This window comes from Dicentrarchus labrax, unplaced genomic scaffold (genome assembly GCF_905237075.1).
Source record: "Dicentrarchus labrax unplaced genomic scaffold, dlabrax2021, whole genome shotgun sequence".
Classification (NCBI taxonomy): Eukaryota; Metazoa; Chordata; class Actinopteri; family Moronidae; genus Dicentrarchus; species Dicentrarchus labrax.
The window spans coordinates 6,008,913-6,030,874 of NW_026136709.1; the positions used below are offsets into that span (position 1 = coordinate 6,008,913).

The window sequence follows — 21,962 nt, forward strand, 5'->3', positions numbered from 1 at the left end:
GCAGCACTTTTCAATTAAACAGACCGGAAGGTGAGGCCGGGTGTGATCCTAACGACCTTTGCGTCAAACCCCGGCTGTTGCTGTCACACTGTGCACACACAGGAGATTTCACTCAGTACCACATTTCCTCCTCTTTAATTCACCTCTTCTGCTTTTGTTCCTTTCTCTTTCTCCTTTTTTAAGGGAGAAATCATCTCCGCCAGTACTCGACCCTTTCACCCCCAAAGGCAAAAGGAGGGTGGGGATGGGAGGAAAGCAGGAAAAGAAAACAAAAGTGTCAAGAACTAATTTTATTTGAGCAGGGAGTCAAGCAGAACATACTGTATGTTCACCACCTGCTAGCTGTGGATTCAGCCTCTTGACAAGCTGCTCGATAGATGGTGTGTGTATGTGTGAAGCTAAAGCTGACAATATCACAGCATTGCATGGCAAACAGTGAAAGGAATTACCTCTGAATATTGATTAGCTGAAGGGGTGCACCTAAATACTTTACACACACACACACACACACACACACACACACACACACACACACACACACACACACACACACACACACACACACACACACACACACACACACACACACACACAGCGGATAGTTCTGAATGACAGCCCAACACTACCGGGAAGATAAAGGCAAAGTGCCCTTACAATCAATATGATGGCACTATACTGGCTTAATAGCACCTTTCTCCTGTGTCATTTTGTGCTTTTCTTTGCTGTTGCCATGGTTATTATAATTCCTATAATTCATTCAATTGTACCTATCCCCCCAGAGAACCAAGACCTATTACTACTGTTTCAGAAGAAAGGCAGCAAACTAGCTGTGACTGCTGGGAATAGACGAGACAGTCCAGTTTATGATCAATACCTGGGTTTGGTGAGATAAGGCATCCATAGGACATCTACAGCTATTTGAAGTTTTTAACAGAAAATAGGAAGCCTAGAAATAAAAATCATAGGTTGGCAGAAATATGGAGTTTACAATTTCACTGTATTGACTTGCTGCCATCTGAAATAACTCACAATCAAAGTCCGATCTTAATTCTTGAACAACAAAACCATCCAATCCCATTTACCTCAGTGGTCCACTTGTAGTAGCACACAGGCAGTATAATGGAGCAGAGGAGCAGAGGGGAGGAACTGATTTGGTTAGTTCCTCCGCTTAAGATGTAAAATGCTTCAGAGTTTTGCTTGTAATCACTATATGCTCTTAGGAAAAATGTACGCCTCACATCAGTGGAAACTGAGCATAACCTGATGGAGTGGTTGAGTGAGTGTGCCAATGTACGCATGTGCATGCAGGTACAGTGTGAGCATGTCGCACTGTATGTGCGCCCTACCATATCCCAAACTCCACATGTCTGGCCTTCATGATTCAGTAATTTAGCAGGTCTAGATACACTCCACATCGAGCTGTCAGTCAAGCCCTGCCGGCTGTGTGCTTCCTGACCTTGCCGAGCCGATCTCAGCATCTGTCCTCTAACCACAACTGTCACATTTCACACACCAGGCAATATGTCTGAGCCCTTCTGAAATAACATATAGAAGAAGATAAAGAGTGGAAACAGCTATTGTCTGTCAAGCCTGCAGAAATTTACCATCCACAAAGAAAAATACATTTTATAGTGTCGTACTAAGTGATGAGACGGTAATAGGCAATTTTGTAAGATTATAGTTTCAAAATGTGTCCATGTCTGCTTATTTATTGCCTTAACTCAAGCTAGAGTGGGTAAATGTAGCAGACAGATTTTTTAGTTAAATTTAGAAATGGAAAGAAAAAACAATCCACATGTTGGATGAGCATGAATGAGTAAGATGTGTCAGGAATATTGATGCTGTTTGCTTTCAAAGTCAATTTTGTGACATCTGATCAAGGTTAAATAGATCTTAGCTCTGTGTTGTCAGTGAGAAGCAAGGTCACTGCCACTTGCTTGTGGGCAGAACACAGAGGACAGAGAGACAGCACTTTCTTCTTCAAAATTTTCTTAAAATATACCTACTGTGGTGCCTGCTTTGATTCATTCTAGGGACAAAACAAAATACCTTTTTTGCATTTTCGGTAAATTGAAAATTTAAAAGGAGAAAAGGAGGATCAGATATTCAGTAATTGCAAAAACATTTGACCAACGCTTGGAAGCAGACAAATTCCTGCTTCTATCAGGTGCTGCATTTTACCTCATGAATAAACTCAACTTTGACTGCATCAGAAATCCAAATAACAGAATTGTGTCAGTTTAAAAAGATGAAAACCTGTCACAGAATGTAGGCACAGGTTAATGAGGGAACCACTCAGAGACAGCCTCGAGACAGAGGAAAAAAAGGAACTGACATTTTCTTGCTGCAAGACAAGCTGAGTCAAAGATCTGAGACACCGCCGAGCTTCAGCTGTGATAACTTACTGCTTTAGCACCCACTCCACCCCCACCCGTAAAACTTTTCCACTTGGCTCATTTGACTCCCACTCCGCAGGATGAGATGAGTGCTGGGCGCCCTTGAAGTTTCAGTGGCAAGAAACTTTTCCATCAGTGCGCCCACAGTTGCCGCTTATGATCACAGTGGCATTCTGAAAAGCCTGCGTCGGAAAAGCCAGTGGAATAAATAAGCCAAACTGAGAGGAAAACCCAGCCAATTTGAGAACATTTGATTCAGGATGGAGGAGAAAGATGCGACGTAAGAATGAAAATGAAAAAACAGGGGAGAGGGAGACAGAGGGAAAGAGAGTGTCAGGGGCAAGCCCTATTGATCTGGAGGCTTAATTAACCATCAGAAGTCTCTGACACAGCCTCTGATCTTCTGTGATCAGTGGCAGAGTGGCACCACTCTGGGGGAGATGGTGGGGAGGGGATAGGAGAGAAACAGGAGTCGGAGAAGGGGGGAGAGGAAGAAAGTGTAGATCATTGACAGATTACAAATTCACTTCCTCCAAACAAAGGAGGTTCGGAAAGGGTTACGGAGTTAGAGCTGAAAGAGGAGAAAGAATGAGTGATGAGAAAATCATGAGAAGAAGGTTCATCAGAGGGGAGAAAAAATGGTTTAAGGAAGATTTGGGGAAAGAAGAATGGGGGAAATCTGTGTGTGTGTGTGGGGGGGGGGAGAGACGAAATAATGGGAAGGGGATGGGAAGGTCAGACCCTGCATGTGTTGAGAAAATGGGTGTGGATTCATGCAACTACACTGCATCATCCCCCACAAACGGGCCCTCCCTACACTGATGCAATCCGCTTCGGCGTCTGTGTGTATGCACGTGTGAAAGGTCCGTCGAAGTTGAGATGACAGCAGCGGCTGGTCGAGGATTGAATTGCCAATTCTAATACACCTGAAGAGACGAGATCTTAGCTCGCTGATGTCAGCTGGGTACAATGGGAATTGACCCGAGTGAAGCTAGTCGGGAGTGGAGTGAAGGCAGTGAGGATTGGGGATGACGTTAATTCCAGAGAGGTTTTGAATAGTGAATTTGCGTACCTTGGGATGCAGGACAACGAAGGGGGGGATGAGGCTCTGAAAGTAATGCAGGTTGGGGGAGCTATCAGAGACACTTCAGAAGTGGGCTGGATGTTAAAATTGATCAGGGAATGTCAGTTAATAGACAGGATCAATTCAAGGGAAAAATACATGCAATGAGCATGAGGTTAGCAGATCAACCACACTTCCCATCAATGTGAATGGGGTTGTGACCAGCCCAAAAAAATCTGATTTGTTGAGTCCTTTTTTTCTAAAAGAGGTTAAAAGAGCCACAAATGTGCTGAGAGGGGGGGTGAAAGAACATTGCTGATACATGACTCACCAATGCGTCCCATCATATTAGTCAGCGGCGTGGAGATGTTGTCCAAGCCTTCGATGGTTTCATACAAGTGGGAAATCCGGCGCTCATGGTTGTCCAGTAGAGAATTCACAGGATGCTCTAAAACTGGTGGGCTGCCAGGGGCTTCCTACAGAGACCGGGAAAGAGATGAAGAGTGGGCATGGGGTTTACACATTTAATCTGATAAAATGTTATTTCCCTTAAAGGGCCAATATATAAAAGTATCACCATAAACATTTGAAGTATAGTCACATTTGCAACAGAAAAGTTTGAGTCATTTATGAATAATCTACAATTTCTTTGCTTCTCAACTGACATTAACTACGATACGACTCCATGAAAGCTAATGCTTCACTACACAATTTTACAGCATTAAAGTACATTATTACCTTATATCAAGCTATTATCTTGCTTACTGTATTCTGTATATCAAAAGAACAGTAAACTGTTTGTTTACATTTGGATTGTGTATTGTGCCATTGAAATAATCAATAATGTCATGTTCAGAAATGTTTCTGCATTGATAATAAATAGTTATCTTGGCTCACTGGAAGAATTCATTTATTGATTATTTGTATAGTATATATGTATCGTATAAACTATGCAGACACAATCAGATTCACCCAGAAGAAGAAATGGGTCTGCATAATATGGCTCCTAATGTGACGCCATCAATACTCCAGTAACATGGAACCGGGGCTTCAGCGTCCATCTAGGCTTACGTCGGTATTTTCTGGCTCAGCAGTGTGAAACGGCTCCTGTAGTAGTTGGAGCTAGATAAAGCTCCATGGATTTCCCATAGGCCAATAGACAGCTGTCTCTAACAATGAGCACCAGTAAATGGACCAGTGACATTTGCCATGTGGTCGATATGCCGCACTGCTGGTTATTGAGCCCACTGTACACTCAGTGCATGTGTCAATCTTGACAGGGGGACACGGTTAGTGGTTAGTCTTTGGGTGTGGGACCACTGGGCCCAGATACTGTGTCCAGTCTTCCAATAGTCTGTCAAATGTGGTATTCTTAGGATAAAGAGAATGGAGCTACCACAGCAAGAGTCAGGAAGTAGAGAGGAGAAAAATCTCACATCCACGTGCAGAGAGTTAGAAAATAAAGCTCGGTCCTTGGCCTTATTTCCCACAATGCTCCATAGGAGCCTGTGGGCAGCCGCGGGAATGCACTGAACTCCCTGTACAGGACCTATTACAGATAGCTCCCTCACAGCTAGATAGTCTTGCACAGTTCAACTCTGTACCTCAAGCATGCTTTAAACCAGGAGGCCCTGGCTAATATTGATGTCTCACAACACTCTGGCTGGCTTCCGGCCAAGAGAAAGGGGAGTAAAATATCAGACAACAACTGCAGCAGGAAGACAGGACAGCAGGAGGAAGAGGAGGAGAGGACAAGAAGAGGAGGTGGTGGGGAGCTTTTTGTAAACAAATGGAAGGAATACCAAGAAAAAGGAGGATTGTGGGGATGCGTGCGGGTGCTGCCAAGTCGCCTTCTCGTGGGAGTAGAGTGCCCTGGGAGACACATACCAGGGTAGAGGGACTTATCGGCTGTTTAATATAAATGAGAGGTTTAATGAGGTTGAGAGCGCAGGACTTTATCGGAACAGCGTGTTGATAAGAGCGAGTTGCGAGGAGGGAAAGAGGCTGTGTGTGTGTGTGTGTGTCTGTGTGTGTGTGTGTGAGTGAAATGGGGGGCTGGGTCAACACAATTACAATCGGAGCCACGGCCACTGCCAGCCTTATAATAAAAAGCATGTCCCTGGATGATTCAGACTCAATAAGGTTCAAATTGTCGAAATGAAGATTTATTTTACTCACTTCTCTCTCTTTTACTCAACCCCTCTCTGCACTTTTTAATCTGTTTCAGATCTGGAGACTTGTCATTTGTCATGAGCTAAAAAGAAGTAAGATGGAGGGTTTTAGTTAAGAGGTAGGAAAATGTGTGGACAGAGTGGAACAGAGAGCGAGCAGCTGAGAATCAAATGATATGAAAGCTATGTATAGTATGTGTCAAGAGGAATAGATCTCGGAAAGACAACAATATTTCTGTCTTGCTATCTCTGAGAGTTGAACAGGCTTATTTTAAAAGTATTCATTGGCTTTTATGGCAAATAGACTTTGGAATCAACTTAACACAGAGGCAAAATGGCAGCAATTTAATCTTTGTGTATCCAATATTAATTAAGTCCGCTTCTGTGCATGCTAATGCTCTAGCACACCGTGCATGTTTACTGACTTGTGAAGGTTTACTGATTAGTGCATGACAAGCTGTGACATTTTCATGCAAAATCTGCACTCTTTGTTGTCACCTGATATTTAGTATGAAAGTAGTGATTCAACATTTAGGTCCATTCTGAGGAAATATGTTCTGATGCCTGGGAACAGATGCACTTTGCCATTCCTGTAGCACAGGCAGCAGGTTAATAAAGTAGTGCAATGAGCAGAAGATTTGGATTAGTCAACATGAGCATTATTCATCACAGTTGCCTCAAAACAAGTGTTAACCAGAGAAAAATAAACATCAACAAAAACATCCAAGGAAAAAGAAAAAGCTTTGTGGTATCACACTGCTGAAACCCAACAAGAGCAGCAGCAAGTTGATCAAGGGGCTTATTTGTCCAAAAGTGGATGTGTTCGTTTAAGTTTTTCAGTGTGTTTGTTGAGATTTTAGAGCTTTCTTAACACTGGTTCTCATCACCTCATCATGTGTTTAATCTGTCTTAATCTAGTCATTTTCAGAGTGGATTATTCTGTTGACAGAGGGAGAGGGCAGAGCGCTGTGACTTACACTGAGCCCAGTCAAGATCATCTGCTGCTCAGCTCCCACTGGACTCACTAGACATGCCTGTGTGCTTTTGTGTTCCAGGTAATGCTGTTGTTTGTCTTTGCGAGACACGAAGTGTGTGTGTGTGTGTGTGTGTGTGTGTGTGTATACCTGTATTCATGTGCATGTGTTTAAATGCATTTGTGGTAAATGCAGACTCATGCACAAATGTGTTTTTGCCTGGGCATCAGCATCTGCCTGACCTTGACTACTAAGTGTAGAGAGGGAGAAGGAGCCGTGTGTTGACAGGGCTGGTCTTAAACTGTCAACTAAGGCTAATAATGTCTAGTCCATGGCCATTTCCTGGTCTTCAATCCTGGTCTCAGCCTGTTCCCGTGGCCCTAATCCAGTCAACCTCCACCATAATGCTGTAATTACAATCCTTAAGCTGCTGCATCCTGCCTTGGGCACAACTCACCTCTCTGCTGGCTAGATACCCCACTTTCATTAGCTTCTCACATCAAACTAGAGCCTCATCTAATGCTAGTGCTTCCCAAAGTGGTTGCCCAGGTCTTTTAGGAGTTCTTAGCAAAACTTCAATTTCACAAAAACATCACACAGATGGGAAATCAGCACAACAGCAAGGTATGTGAGAGTAACTCCTGATCAGGTTGAACTGTTCCACCACTGTTGATTCTCCAACCAAAAACACAATAAGTATATTCTCTTGGTAAAATGAAATATAAAATCTTGCGGATGTCGGGGCACATTTCTGGCTGATAATTAAGGAAATGTATGATTACATTTGTACTGGCACCTGGAATGATGAAATGGACTGTAACTATGCTCAAGGCACTTTCTATTTTTTATCAATTATCTATTTGATATTTTAGTACCACTATCATTATAATAATAATAATGATAGTGATTATTAATATTATTAACATATTTATTATTATTATTATTATTATTATTACACTATTTTTCTTTTATTACTATTGTTTTATTATTGTTTTGTTTTTTTCTTTAGTAGTAGAAGAAGGTAGTATTGTCTGCAGTCTGGGGAGAATTGTCTCTGTTTGTGGAGGTCTGTTTGTTTTGTTTGTTAGGTTGTTGTCTGTTTTCAGTTTAAAAATAGAGGGGACAGTGAATGTTACGAATATGAGGTATTGTAATCTGTGATGATCTGTCAAAATTCCAGGAAAATTGATTCCTATCAAAATAAAATCCTCATCCTCCGGGGAAGTTTTCAACACATTAGGGATGCTCTTTGGTACTTTCTACAACCATACCATTCTCTCACAGTCACTTATATCAACCAAATACTCCTCTCTTCAGGGTCGGGATCTGTATGTCTGGTTGCAATCTGTCTAGAGTTAACAGTCAGTCCTGTGTCCATATTACTAAGCTCAAGCACGATGCAATAGTATCATATAGTATAGCTAAAAAGTGAAAACCACACGTACTATGTGCTAAGTGAAAGGAATGTGTGTGTGTGTATGTATTCACATACGTGTGTATGTTGCTTAACAACACTTGGGTTTTCAGACACTAAAGCACACACTTCACCTCCGCAGTCCTCCACCGTGCCCAAGCAGCCCACTCAACCACCAGATTCAATATATTATTTTCTCAATTGGTCCTATTGAGTTTCCCCTGCCGCTCCTAAATGAGTTAGTCCTCAGAGAGCCGGCTGGGAATGAGGGCCCAGCAGCGCTGGAATTGCATTTCTGCTGCTCTGCGATCTACTTTCCTCAATTTAGTCACTGCTTCGTTTCAAACTGCATTTCCCAGAGTGCACCGCTCTTTGCCCTCGCTCTATCCTCATTCCATGAATCACCGCAATTTGCTATGACAACAGGGGAGCTATAGTCCCTACATGTCATGATCTAACAAGACTTCAATCACTCCATATTATGTTGGGGGGGAGTGGGGTCGACACAGATTTGCCTCCCTTTCTCTAGCCTCTGATGTGGGCCAGCTTCTCAATGTTTTAAGGTCTCTCCCAGCAGTGGTCAGCTCAATACTAATAAAACCATAATTTACTAGGCCGGGGTTCTGATTGATAGCTCTCTCAAGGCTCTATCGATCAGCCCTCTCTCATTCGAGTGAGCATCTTTTGTTAGGGCCAGCCACTTCCTTCCCCCTTGTCTCTTTGCATAAACGTTCTCTTAGTGACTAACAGCAATGCTTTTGGAATGGATAACAAACAGAGCCATTGGCATGCTGAGGCTGTGCTCTTTTATATACAGACTAAGCTGTTACATCTACTTTTTTCACAGAGTTAACTAAGCTACTATGTCTGCAAGCTCCTATGATGCAACAATGCTAACGCAGGGAATGAAGTTTCTGACGCTTTGATCTTTCTCCTGTACCCCCTGCTGCTTCACATAAATAATAAAACAGTATTTCAGATTCCCCATTACCTGACCATGTTCCCTAATGGTTAGTTGCACAACAGAGGAGTAAGCTATGATCTCTAGTTGGTCATCATTCCGTAGCAAATGACCATAGAACTGTTATTTGTGAATTTGTATAATATGTAAATTGTATCATTTTGATTCCACCCACTGTTGTAATATTGACTCATGTCATTATGTCAGCCTAACCTCACGCTTCACGCTGGCCTGTCATCCTTATGCATCACGCCGTTATGAGCCTGTCACATTTCTTCAATTTAAAGCATTGATGTTAATAAGCTGTCATGTATATCAAAAACCTCAGCAGTGTAGTAAATGTCGGCATTGCTAGTGGTTAATTTCTTGACGAACAGCAGACACCACTGGACATTTCTGTAAAAGTAGTACTATGTCAGCGGCTTAAGGAAATGAGAAAACAGGAAACCAGAAACAGGTTTCTCAGGTGACTAAATGCACTGGGCCACTTTGCGGTGGTTTTTTCTACCACATGGTATTTACATAATTGGGGTTGCTGGACTGGAAAGTCTTTCAAGTGGTCAAAAGAGAGGGAATGCTTTACATTTATGTCTTGAGGCGTTCTTGACGGAAAGCTCTGCTGAGACAAGCACAAAAAGAAAGTGAAAGTTATCTGCAGCAAAGGACTGAAGTGATAGCACTGCCGTCCTTGGGCAGAAGCTCCGTCTCATGAGTTATCATGAGAACTCTATGTCGGAGCACCACAATATAAAAATAGTACACTGTGAAATTTAACTCAATCTGTAGATGTGTAGAATGAGTGAAGTGTCTCCGTGGCAAACCCCGACAGGGAAGATGAGAAAGGTTTTGCAGTACGTTTTTGTTGCTCTGATTAATGCAGTGCTTCATTGGCAAGTTGTGGTAGCACTGTCAAGAAGGACATCAACAACAACAGAACCAAACCAAAAAAACCCGAGACAGCCAGTCTGTCAAAAATAGTCGATGTCTGCAGGAGATCTCCGTCATAAATAACATCACAAATGCACAGAGAGGCGTATGCGAACGTCGTATGATGAATTTCAAATCAGAGAAATGAAACCCAGCCACAAGCATGCTTATCATCGGTCTGTCTGCTTTTAGATGCAGGTGTAATGAATATCTTAGTGGTGTCATGAACTGCCATGGCTATTGCAACAGACAGAAACAAACATCCACCACTGAGTAAAAGTTCATAAACAGACAGGAGGGGGGTTTAGCTCCATAAAATCCTCCTTTTTTTCTTGGTATAATATAACTGTAAATCTCCACACATTTGCTGCTATCTCAGTTTTCTAATAATCCTGAAATAAGCCCTGATGATGTCTCGTGATAAGCAGACTTCTTTGTTCTGCCCGTATAATGGTCAATTTGTCAGTTTTAGCCACAGCAGAGATGAGGGCAACTGATCACCTATTCACATCGAAATAAACTGCAAATTAATTGGGTCTATATATCACTGCGAGAAAAAGTCGAGGGATCATCCTTTAGCTCTGCAGTCTATCCGGCACACCTCTCTCAGCACATTCAAATTTTTTACTTTTTACGCTACACATTGCTCAGCATTGCCATTTTCAGGTAAATTACTAATTACTAAGTTCTTCCATCTATTGTAACGTTACTGTATCATGAAGATTTCTATGGTGGACAATAACAGCCATACTTCCGAAATACATACACAGGATTTTATCTTCAAATTGTCACAAAGAAATGGTGGGGCAGAAGTTATTTAATGTTGAAAGTTAATGTTGAAATTATTGAAGGAACTAATAATAATGGAGGGCATAAAGTTTAAAACAAATTTGACTTTCAATAATAAAACTTCTCTAACAGATCCCCATTTCATTTAGTCACAGGACTTTGTGACTCGAGGATCAGTCTCTAACTAAAAGAGGAAGATGGAGAACAGTCAGGAAGTGTGGCCAAAAAAAAAGGAATTGAAATGACTTTTCATAAATTTAATTGCTTGAACACATGTGCCAATATATTAATAGAACTCAGATATAGAAGGGGAAATTATACACTGAAGCATAGATGCAATTACAATGCTTCAAACAAATTGGCAGTGACCAATCAAATCGCTTGACTATCTGGGGCAGAATGGCAGTTTTTCAAACAAGGGCTATCTGTGGAACCAGAATAGAGGGAAAAAAATTATTCTGGTACAGAGAGTGTGGATATAGGGTGTGTGTACATGGGTATCTGTGTTTGTGTGTGTGCTAAGCATATTCAAAATGATTAATTACACATTTTCTGCCTACCTTTGTCTTCTGTTTGATTACAAGTCCATTATAAAGAATTGGTATTAGGACTAGTCTCCAAAATAGGGATAGGGTTAAAGACAGAACAAGACATTTTGCTAATAATTTAAGCTTTAACAGTTCTTCTGAATTAGATCTTGTTGCTTTTGTCTTACTGCTGCCATTACTTATTAGGTTGGTTTACATTCACCTGTTATTTAGGACCATTTTCAGCTGTTTTCACAGTCTTATGTACAGAAATGCAGAAAATTAAAAAAGATCTAGTGCACTTAGCTGAGGTGGAAAAGCTAGTGCAACAGAAAACGACTCAAAATACGAATAAATCATAATGTAAATGAAGCATATGACCCCCCCCCCGCCACAACATTTATTGAGGTGACAAAAATAGCGGTTGTAGATCAGGTTTGATGACAACAAATCATCAGATCTGTGTGGAGCAATGAGGAGACTGTAGCATTCCTCAAATGAATACATGACATAAACATAAATGAAACCTAAGTCTTCCTCAACAAATTGTGATTTGTATTTTAAAGCTTCGATGGAAGCAATAAGGATCCACACTCGTCACATTTTGAATCAGGTTCACAGAGACCTTCTAGGCTTATTCCACATTAAAATAGACCCATTCTGTGCAGCATACTGCTTTGTTAGACTTGAATACATCCTTAATCATGCTGAAGTGTTCCTTTATTCCAAGGTCGGCAAAATTTCTTATTTTAACCCAAGGCAAAGGCCACTCATTGCCACTGCTTTAATGGCAGTATAAATAGACCAGGTACTCCACTTCAGACATGGGCTTAATCATAGGCCATCAGCAGCATGAACCAGCCTATTGAAACGTGTTTCTTCGCCACTGAGAGGATCTGTCTAGATGAATCTAGCCCCAAGTCCTGCTGAAAGAAGATGGGTTTCTGGGGGACATTGGGCGATGTGTGGAAGTGTGCGTGTATGTGTGTTTGTAGGGATTATATATTTGTATGTGCATGCCTGTGAAGAGGCTACTCTGAGTGGTAACACAATGAGGTTACATGGTGCATTTCACATTTCCATTAACATGCTTCCTCCATGTGTAACAGGGTCCTTTCTGAACATTTTCAGTTACATAGAGGAAAATGGAAGCCAGTTCAGGGACTGGTGTGTGGTTTTGGTTTTGCAAACACCAAACCAACCCTGCTTAAACTACTAAGAAACATTACACTGCTCTCTTCTAACAAAGTTGATAGTACTTTAGCCCACAGCACCAAGCAATGATGAAATCAATGCAATTTTCATGGAGTGGGGTGGCCTGAATACGCTGCACCCATCGAAGTCCCCCCACTGATGCATTAGGCTGTGCTGCTCGGCTCCTCTCCCCTGCAGACAGTGATGGATCTGATTCATTTCAATGGTGGCCTCCAGTGCTCACTCCCATTCGGCTGGGTGACAGTGGCAAACTGGCGCAGGCTCCCCACATATCTGCCTGGCCAACACGGCAGAGCAGGGGAGAAGGGGGAGGTGGTTGTAGCTGCCGGGGGCCTGTGTCGACATTTAACTTCTGCTTTTCTTATTTGAGGTTTGCAACTGACCTTAAATTCTTCATTTACAATCTTATCTTTTCTCTACTCTGAGTATATTAAAATTCCCTCTAGTGACTTTATGGCACCCTTTCAAACCACTAAGCCTCCTGAAAACACTGCATCTTCAGCAGTGCATGATTGCCTGTAATGGGAGTTTAATGGATAGAATCTAAAATGCACCGTTACATCTTCTTTTCCTTTTGTATCACACATGCTTTACATCTTTCTCTGCAACATCATCAATATCCTGTCTCATAGCAACTGATGTTGAAATAAATGTCAAACTATATACAAACCTGTCAAAATTTCTCACTAAATTGTGATCTAAATGGATCAAAGATGTAATAAACATTCATGTAAAAACATCATCCTTCATCCTTACCTACAGAGTTATGTAGAGTGCAATAATAAAAAATATATAGTTTTGCTGTTTCTGACTGTGGTTGTGTGACCTTAACTGTCTGCTCAGTGTCAGTCTGTCTACCTGTTTGCCTGCTGGTGAGGGATTAAAGAGGACAGGAGAGTGACTGGACCGAAGTGATAGAACGCACTGAACCTTGGGGCTGGGCTTTCCCCAGAGGGACATATGTCCTCTCCCCTAGTTTGGAGGCGGGTGGGGATGAAGGCAGAATGAAAAGAGAAAGGGGTGTAGACCAAAAGCAGCCCTGTGTTTAAAAAATGCATAGGGCTGCGTCAGTGGGGGCGTGGTGCTTCACGTGCCGGTGAGACGAAGAAATACAATCCAGGATTCCATTTGGAGTAATAGATCCATCCAAATCAAGGTTATATGATGCAAAAAGGCTGCACACTGGTTTAGTATATTATAAGGGAAGGAAAAGTTACCTTGGCTGCAATAATTTGAATCTATCATCACAATGATTGTGAATTAAACAGCAGAAATATGATAGCACACTGTAATCAAACCCTGAGCTAATATAGAAATGAGACTTGTTGGGTTTTATCTATTTACCATTTTGTATTATTTTCAAAATAAAAAGCATCCCAGCAGATGTATACTGGGATCTCAATGCAGAATTGAGAAAAACGTTGCAAGAAGCTATGGTGAACAGTAATGTACAGCAAATATGAGTATTCAACTTCAGTCCCTGGCTGTATTTATTCCATGTTGTCCCAACTATGGAGTATCACAAGTTAGGAAAGGAGGTGAAAAAATGTACATTAAAACAAGAAGAAAAACAAGCGCACAGGGCGTCATGGTGAAGATGTGTGGTGAGAAGAGCGAGCGAGACAGAGCGCTCGGAGGATGACGGCTAGCAGGGAGGGTGAAGGGCAGAGAGGGAGACTGGGCTCAGCATGGTACTCCAAACTGACACACAGCCACGGGACACAGGCTCCAATTAGAGTCAGAGCAACGCTAATCAAACCTGATCTACAACCTCTGGCTGCAGGGTGAGTGAACGTGTGTGAGTGTGTTGAAGTGTTCACACATAAATCCACAATGCTGAAATACAGTCACACTGTGCTTAGCATTTCACATTCTGCTAAATCATGTTTGCATTCATCTTGGCTTTTACTCCAGTATGTGAAAGGACAGAGTTTCTCTTAAAGAAAGGTAGGCTGGGATCAGTTCAGTATCACAATGGGCATTTTTATAAAGTTTAAATCCCCTCATTTTCAATATCCTTGACAATTGCCTAATGACAAATATCCACCTAGCCGCAATACATATCATTTTATCTGCCTATCCTACTGCGTTATTCCAAAGGCTTGTCAATCATAAGTCAGTGAAGTGCTTCTTAGATATCATATCAAGGCCCACCATGGGCAAAGCAAATCACACAGAGAAATGGGGGAAATGTGAGACGATATCGCCTATCTGGCACAGGAAATGGGACTGTTTGAAGATTTGCATGGTAGTGTGGTTGCTTCATAAATGTTCTCCTTTAGCTATCTCAAAGCAACAAAAACCAATGGGGCTGGGATTACGGCCAGTGGCAAGGTAGAGGAAAGCCACTCTCATTTATCATCAAGTGCAGTTGAAATGTACCTATCCCTCATCTTCATTCAATATGTCTTCCACTTGTCTACAGACAGTGCCTTATACTGTATGTATGTACACAAGGGGGAAGTGAAATGCACATTCCATCTTGGAGTTATGATAGCTCATGATTAGAATACTAATAACAATATCTGATTAAAGAAGTAAACAAAGGCAGACCAATTAAATCAGATCCTTGTGATGCCAATTAGCCCCAGCACATTAGTGTGACTCTTCCCTGACAGTGAGGCTACCTCATTGTTTTTGGACACCAGCCGCGCCACAATGAGCTGAATCATCCCTCGCTTGTTGCCCTCTACAGACATGGATTTGCGAAGTGTTTCCATGGCGTCCTGGTTGGTCATCCCATGCAATGACTCCCCGTTGACTGCAATGAGTTGATCGTTAACACGTAGACGCCCATCCTGCAGACAAACACCATTAAGGGAAAGTTAGACTTATAAAATACTTCTGAGTACAGTAGTTTTCAACCCTAACAAATACTGGGGTAAGATCATAATATTATTTCCCTATTCACTTTCTCTGGAACACATTTAAATGTGTTGTAACTCTCTGGTTTCAGACAAACTGTCCCACACAACTGGTATTTATGAACACTTAAAGTGCAAGGAAACATTGTTGCCCCAAGGAAAAAAGTCACCATGACAAGGACTTTGAACCCACGCAGCATGATGGTCCATCTCATCATGTGCTTGCATGTAGCTCCTGAGTTAAGGTAATGACCAGAGTGTGGGTGGGTGGGTGGGTGCGAGTAGTTACTTGCCTTGCTAGCAGCACCTCCATTGATAATGGATTTCACAAAGATGCCCAAATCGGTGTGGTTCTCCTTGGACCGGTTACCCTTGACGCTGACCCCCAGGCCTGCTGAGCCCGAGTCATTCAGAGGGATCTCAAAGGTCATGAACTCTTTTGTACCATCAGGGGTTAACACCATGTCATCTTCCTCTGGCTGCTGTAAGGAAAGAGAGAGTGTCTTTTTATTACATGAGTTGGCTTTCCAAAAGAAGAAAAGAAAAGTGAATATTTTTCCTCGCTCTAGAACTGCTGATGTGCTAATAACTTTTTAAAAAAAGCAAAAAAGAGACACAAAAATCTACATGACTCAACTTACAAACCAAAGTTGGCAAACTGTTGTTGAGCCCAACTACGACATCATTTTGCATTCAAATGGCTGTGTGAAGTATCTAACTTTAACTTTGGTGAAAAGACAGAAAAACAAAGAGAACAAAAAAAGATAACAGAGACTAGTGGAACAAAAATTGAAAGAACAGGGATGGTGAATGACAAGAAAATGGAAAGCAGGCGGGAGACAAGATAAAGAGGAGAAAGATGAGGGGAGCAGGAGAAGAAAGCGAATGGATGGCAAGCATGTCACACATCTCAGGGCTGTCATCGTCAATTGGCCATACTGTCTAGCCGAGCGCTGCTAATTCCGTTCCACCGTCATGAGCTTGGTGTAGGAACAGTGGGGACAGCGGAGAACTTTGAAAACGCCAGGTAGCAATTTGGCGCTCAAACAACAGTGGCTTCCTTTGAACAACACCCCTTTGAAGGATAATTGTGACACGTTAAGAACCCGACCCTCCTTCCCTGTGCGATCCATGGGCCTTTTGTTGAAAATTACCATAGTAGCGTTTTGTTGCTGGGCCGGTTCTGCAGATCCTCATGCATGGTACACAAAAAATGGTTCATTTCAGCTGCCAGAGAGGTGTGAGAGAGTTACTGCTGAGTGTTTAACAGCCAGCGCGACCAATTCAGCTGGAAAATAGTCCATCAAACTATCACTCCAGTCTCTTTTCTGACAATTTCCACTGGTGTCTATCAAAGAGCATCTGTAAAAAATAACCAAAGGAATAGTATTTGTGTATTTTACTTCTCGCTTGCAGCTAAACAGAAGGGGAAAAGAGGTGTGAAGGAAAGCTAATGGTGTAGAGAAAACACCAGAGGCATCAAAAAGCTGGCAGTTTCTTCAGCCAAAACCTGGAAAAGGTATAAGAATAAATAATAATTACCATTCAGTGGTACAGTGCCTACCAGAGATTTCTGAGCTATAGCCAAGATAAAGTAAGTGAGGAAATGTGCTGAAACCAAAAGCACTGATCTCAGTCTAGTTGTTCTTCCCTAACAGTTTGAAAATTAGACACTGCTTCGTTCTCTGTATATTTCCAAGAGGAAGTAACACACCTCTGCCATTGGCCATTGAGCTGCTCCACTTGGGTTCTTGGGGGTTAGGTTCTTTGCGCAAGGGCACCTTGGAAGCAGTTGTTTAGGAAATTAGTGTGTTTCCCATTCACTTTACCCGCAGACGTTTATATTCAGCAGATAAAAGCTGACAACTGTCCGATCAGAAGCCCGCTCCATAGGAAGCGTGAGAGCAGTGCTGTAAAACTGTGATTAGTCAGATTTGTACTGTACGTGCGTAGTTATTGCCATGGCAGCCAAATCCACATGAACAATACTGGCAGTGAGAGCAATCAACCCCAGAAACCCACCCCAAAACCTCTTTAAATAGACTCACATCAATACATACGCGTGCACACACACAGCCAGATGGATGGCAGCCAGGTGTGTGCCCTTCACAGCTGCTCGGATAAAGAGTGAAGCAGAGGAAAGAAGGGAAAGACAGAGCATAAGGTGGGTTTTTTTTCCTTTTCTGAGGCTGAGGAGTTATTAGGATGCAGCGGTGCGTTCAGGTGGAGGCTCTTTTCAACACCCTCTGACTGAGCCCCTATTCTCCAGACGGCCGTCCTATCTGCCCCCCTTTCTTTCTTTTTGCTTTTCTTCTTCTGCTTTCAAAATGGCAGTACACCTGTCTGTACAACTTGCCAACTGGGCTTTGTCCGTGACTGGACCCCTAGTAAATGCAGACCGCTGGAATCCATTTAAGCGCGCTGCATTTCAGCACCTCCGGTTCTATTACAGAAATCACCGGCACTTGTCAGGAAATTGCCCCCTGCTTTTCCTCGGACAACTGAGCGAAGCGGATAGGGGACAGAAAACAAAACAAGTGAAAAACAATTTGTTATCCAATGCAAGGGTAGATATAATGCATCAACAATGTCTGACATCCCATTATTGAGCTTGTAAAGACATAATGTCAGAATTTATATAAGCTTTGACGGCTGTTATATTGCACCTTAATGCAACTTGCGGGTTTTGATCAGTTGGTTTCCAATGCAGGCCCATAGCAACGCAGCACAAACATACAATTTCCACTCTGAAAAGAACACTCATGGATGAATGGCCTTGTGCGTCATTGGCAGGGTCAGTCTTTATCTTTAATGAAGATGTTTTATCAAAATAAAATAAATAAATAGTGGCTGTGAGTTATGTCCCTGGAGAGGCTTTTAGCCCAGGAGTTGAAGATAGTAATACACTGGATTAAAAAAAATACTTTGGATGGACCCTGTCTGAGCCCGTGTGCGTGCATGAGTGTGTGTAAGTGTGTGTGCGTACACTCTCTTCCAAAATGATGACAGAATAACCACCCACTCAGAGCTGTGTTCCGGGAATAGCGGGCCGAGGCAGAGAATGAGAGAGCAGTGTAACATTTTCATCAGACAGGAACAAGCGCCGCTAGCCAAGAATGAGTTTGTCAGGCTGCTTGACAGACCTCGTTGCACCGATTTAGCTCAGGCAGAGCTGGTTTCAACTACCTCTGAACAGGAGAAAAAAGTAAGTCAGCTCATTGTTCCAAGCCCTATGTATGCACCTGGGACAGACAGCACAAAGGTACTGACAATAGATGAACTGATGTAAAAACACTGAAAAGGCTGCATGCTTAAATCAACTTCAAAAAGCACCAGGAAAAGGTTTGATGCAAAATATGTCTGTGTTATCAGCCAAAATCCCAAATTGTTCACTGCGACATCTTGGCTTCAAACAATTTTTTTTCTCAGGTACGGTCAAAAAACCTTCTGCACTAATGATGGCTGAATGTCTCCAACACCTGCATCCCTACAAACTGCTAAAGCCAGGAACAAAGTCTACCTGACTGTGAAGACACTTGGCCTCACACATTTAACAAGAAACATTATTTGTAGATTGCATTAGGGAAGTTGACTTCTTCAGAGTGCTGGATACACCGCATGTCCTACATTCCTGGGTTGTGTGAGGGAATGTGAAGCGAGTTCAGTAGCAGACTCCATTGGGAATGACGACCATGGGAATGAATAGAACTTTTTTACCTGCATTTCTATAATGTTTTTATGCTGCTCCATATAGCAACTTCCTCGAATGTTATGACATGTTTCCATTCTGTTTGTTTTCAAGAAGATATTTTGTGGCACCTCTGAACTGATTTTATTTGGCACTAAAGATTTAAATCTCCAGGTATTGTGTTATTACTGCTTGTGTAGATAAGTATTTAAAATGCTTGTCTACATTGTGTGTACAGATAAAAATGTGTTTATAAGTGCTCTTACACTGCAATAAAGCTGCCACTTGTCCATGTGAGTCATCCTGTTTTTCAGAGTACTCTCTACAGTCAAACTTGTTGTCATAGCCAAACCACATGACATTACTGTATGCCATTTCTTGTTTGAAAAGAAGAGGTCCAGATAGTGTGTAATGTTGCATCACATGTTTTAAAGTGAATAAAAAATCCAAAAGATGCCACGACTGGCTGCAAATATTCAATGTTGTTCAGGTACCAATCATTGAGGTCAAACTTCATACTTAACCAATTTTCCGTGGAGTGGCTGTAATATCATTATTATCATCATCCCAATAGCTCAAGTGACTAGCCACTTGGCCAGCTCATCACAAAGGCCCATGTCGTTTTCTTTTTGCTCTCTGACACAGCCATGCAGTCTATTATACGATTAAGCCCTTTATTAATTAACACTGTGATGGGGTAGCAGCCATTCATTACAGTCCATTGTCCTGGCAGGGGAGGGCGACAGAGGCAGCATTTGAGCAGAGACACAAGCAGGTGAGTAGAGGAGGGCAGAGAGAGGAAAGAGTTGTTCATCAGTCTAGCAACAGAACCCTGCCTGCTTAATAGGCCTTTTTGTTTTGTTTCTACCTCGCTTAACTCGTCACGTGCTAATAAGAAAGGTGTGCTGGATGTGTGTAGGTGTGTGTCAGAGAAACAGAGCAATAGAAAAAAAAACAGCGAGATGCAAGAAAGAAGAGAGAGAGAAATAGAGAGTGCAAATGAATCACAATTACTTCTATTCACACATAACTCTGAGTTCTCCGCACATCACTGCCTAAAACAATTAACACTGCTGGAAACTTCTTTCCACACTTGGCCCAATTTGGCGACATAAAGGTCATTGGAAATGAATTTAAAAGGGCTAAAAGAAATCAGCCATGGGTGTAATTGCAAAAGTGGTGCACGCGTGATAAGTATTGTAACACAAATTTCCTTTGGCGGTGTTTCTACTCGCAACATTTTCTGACAAAAGGGGCCGAATATTAAATACCTCTAAGCCTAAAAACAAATCCAGCCTTTTCCAGGCACAATGAGGGGTTGAGAGCTGTTACACAACACTAAAGGGCATGAAGCGCACAGCTGGCAGTGGCAGGTTTTAAGTGTTTGTGAACTAACATTACATAGTCTTCACTGGGCAATCCAGCAGTTTTTGACTCAGCGCTGACAAACTGGGACTGCTACCCTTTGGGGATTTTCTAATGAGAAAGCTCATTTGGCTCATTAGCAGAATAAAGTCTGTTTCTATGAGGGCATCTGAGGCCAGATCTATCTACATCACTGCAAATGCATTATGGCTACTGGCTATCAATGAAGACACTGAGTGGATCTCACAGTGAGCAACTGAAAGCAGAGACATATGCAGGGTAGGCTTGACACTAGATGTTTCTGTGGGCGATTTAGGAAGCGATTACATCTAATCAAAGAGAACATGAAAAAATAAAAGGTGACTTTCTAAGTGTACTTGGCAACTGGGAATGTTTATAAAGGTGTTACAGCGGAACCAAAGTATAGACGCACATCATGAAGCAGATGCCTCTCATTTGAAGCTTTGCTATGTCCAACTGCACATACACACTTCAACCCTTTATGTGTTCTGGAAACAGACGCTGAATCCCCTTTGGGAGAGTGACTGTGTCGCCATAAGTGGCCTTTAACTACCTTGTTTATCGGCATAGCACAATGCTGCGCTGCACCCTCCCGTTCTCTGCACTGACAGCAAGCATAATTATGGGAACAGCTGCTGAAAAGTGCTAAACGAAAACAGGTGGCGTCGACGAGACACGCTCGGAAATCGTTAACCAGGCTGGCATTGTCTTCAACCACGCTTGGCAGCATTAGCTTTAATTACGACAGAGCATGTTTCTGAACTCTGCACTTTTATCAGGAAACCTTTCTATAGGAGCCAAATTAATAATGTAGGAAGGACTCATCAGCATTTTTGAAATAGAAGGTGTCAGTATTAAACAAAAGAAAAGCAAAGACAGAAAATGAGACGAATAAAGGAGGAGGTGCAATATGAGTGTTTTTCTGCTAAACTTTAGGGGTAAGAGCAAAGTATGAATTTTATTAAGCTTTCAGCAGACAATTTGAATAAAGTGTCTCCAGAAAAGGATGCTTTTTGGAGAAGGGGAAGAGATTTTTGGTGCCATGGTTACATATTGGGGCCCTTACCTACCAGATCACTGTGCCCTGTCATTTCAGAGACATTTTTAGTCATAAAGTGGAAGAGAAAGTGACCTCTAAGATGCATCCGCTGCTGCCAAACTGTTCTGAAGAGCTCTGTAAAGTCATAGATGCTCCCACTGATTGCAGGTTGCCAAACCACAGCTCTACACGACTCCTTCCAAAGGCCTTTAGAGCAATTCCTGTAATTTGACTTCACCTGAGTTCCAACTGTATTTTCAGAACAAATTTACAGAGTAGGGGTCAGCTATTTCTAGACATTTGTAATAGTAGAGCAATTTGCTGATTACACTCACTTATATTTTAGCAGCTGGTCTGTTTTTAAGTTATCAGAGTAGGAATGGGAATTCATCATCAAAGAAGTGTGAATACCGGCAAAAAGGGTACAGGACCCTAAATTATCAGCTCTACCAGTAAGAAATGACTCATCTCCTTGAGTTGTTTGCCAAATTTTACTAAGGTAAAATATCTGGCTCAGTAACCTGCTGTTATATAAATAAACTCCTAAA

General features: G+C 42.1%; 1 protein-coding gene across 5 annotated transcripts in view; it reads right to left on the bottom strand.

The window, feature by feature from the left end:
* Positions 1-21,962, bottom strand: part of LOC127369479 (partitioning defective 3 homolog) — a 333,391-nt gene that overhangs the window by 137,306 nt on the left and 174,123 nt on the right. For 3 of the 5 annotated variants that reach the window (XM_051410908.1, XM_051410906.1, XM_051410910.1), the window contains exons 13-15: positions 15,595-15,783; positions 15,065-15,235; positions 3,791-3,935 (exon numbers count right to left, since the gene is read on the bottom strand). In XM_051410908.1, coding sequence (XP_051266868.1) covers positions 3,791-3,935; positions 15,065-15,235; positions 15,595-15,783 — 505 coding nt within the window. The remainder of the gene's footprint in view (positions 1-3,790; positions 3,936-15,064; positions 15,236-15,594; positions 15,784-21,962) is intronic. The other 2 variants (XM_051410907.1, XM_051410911.1) reach the window with 1 other exon arrangement.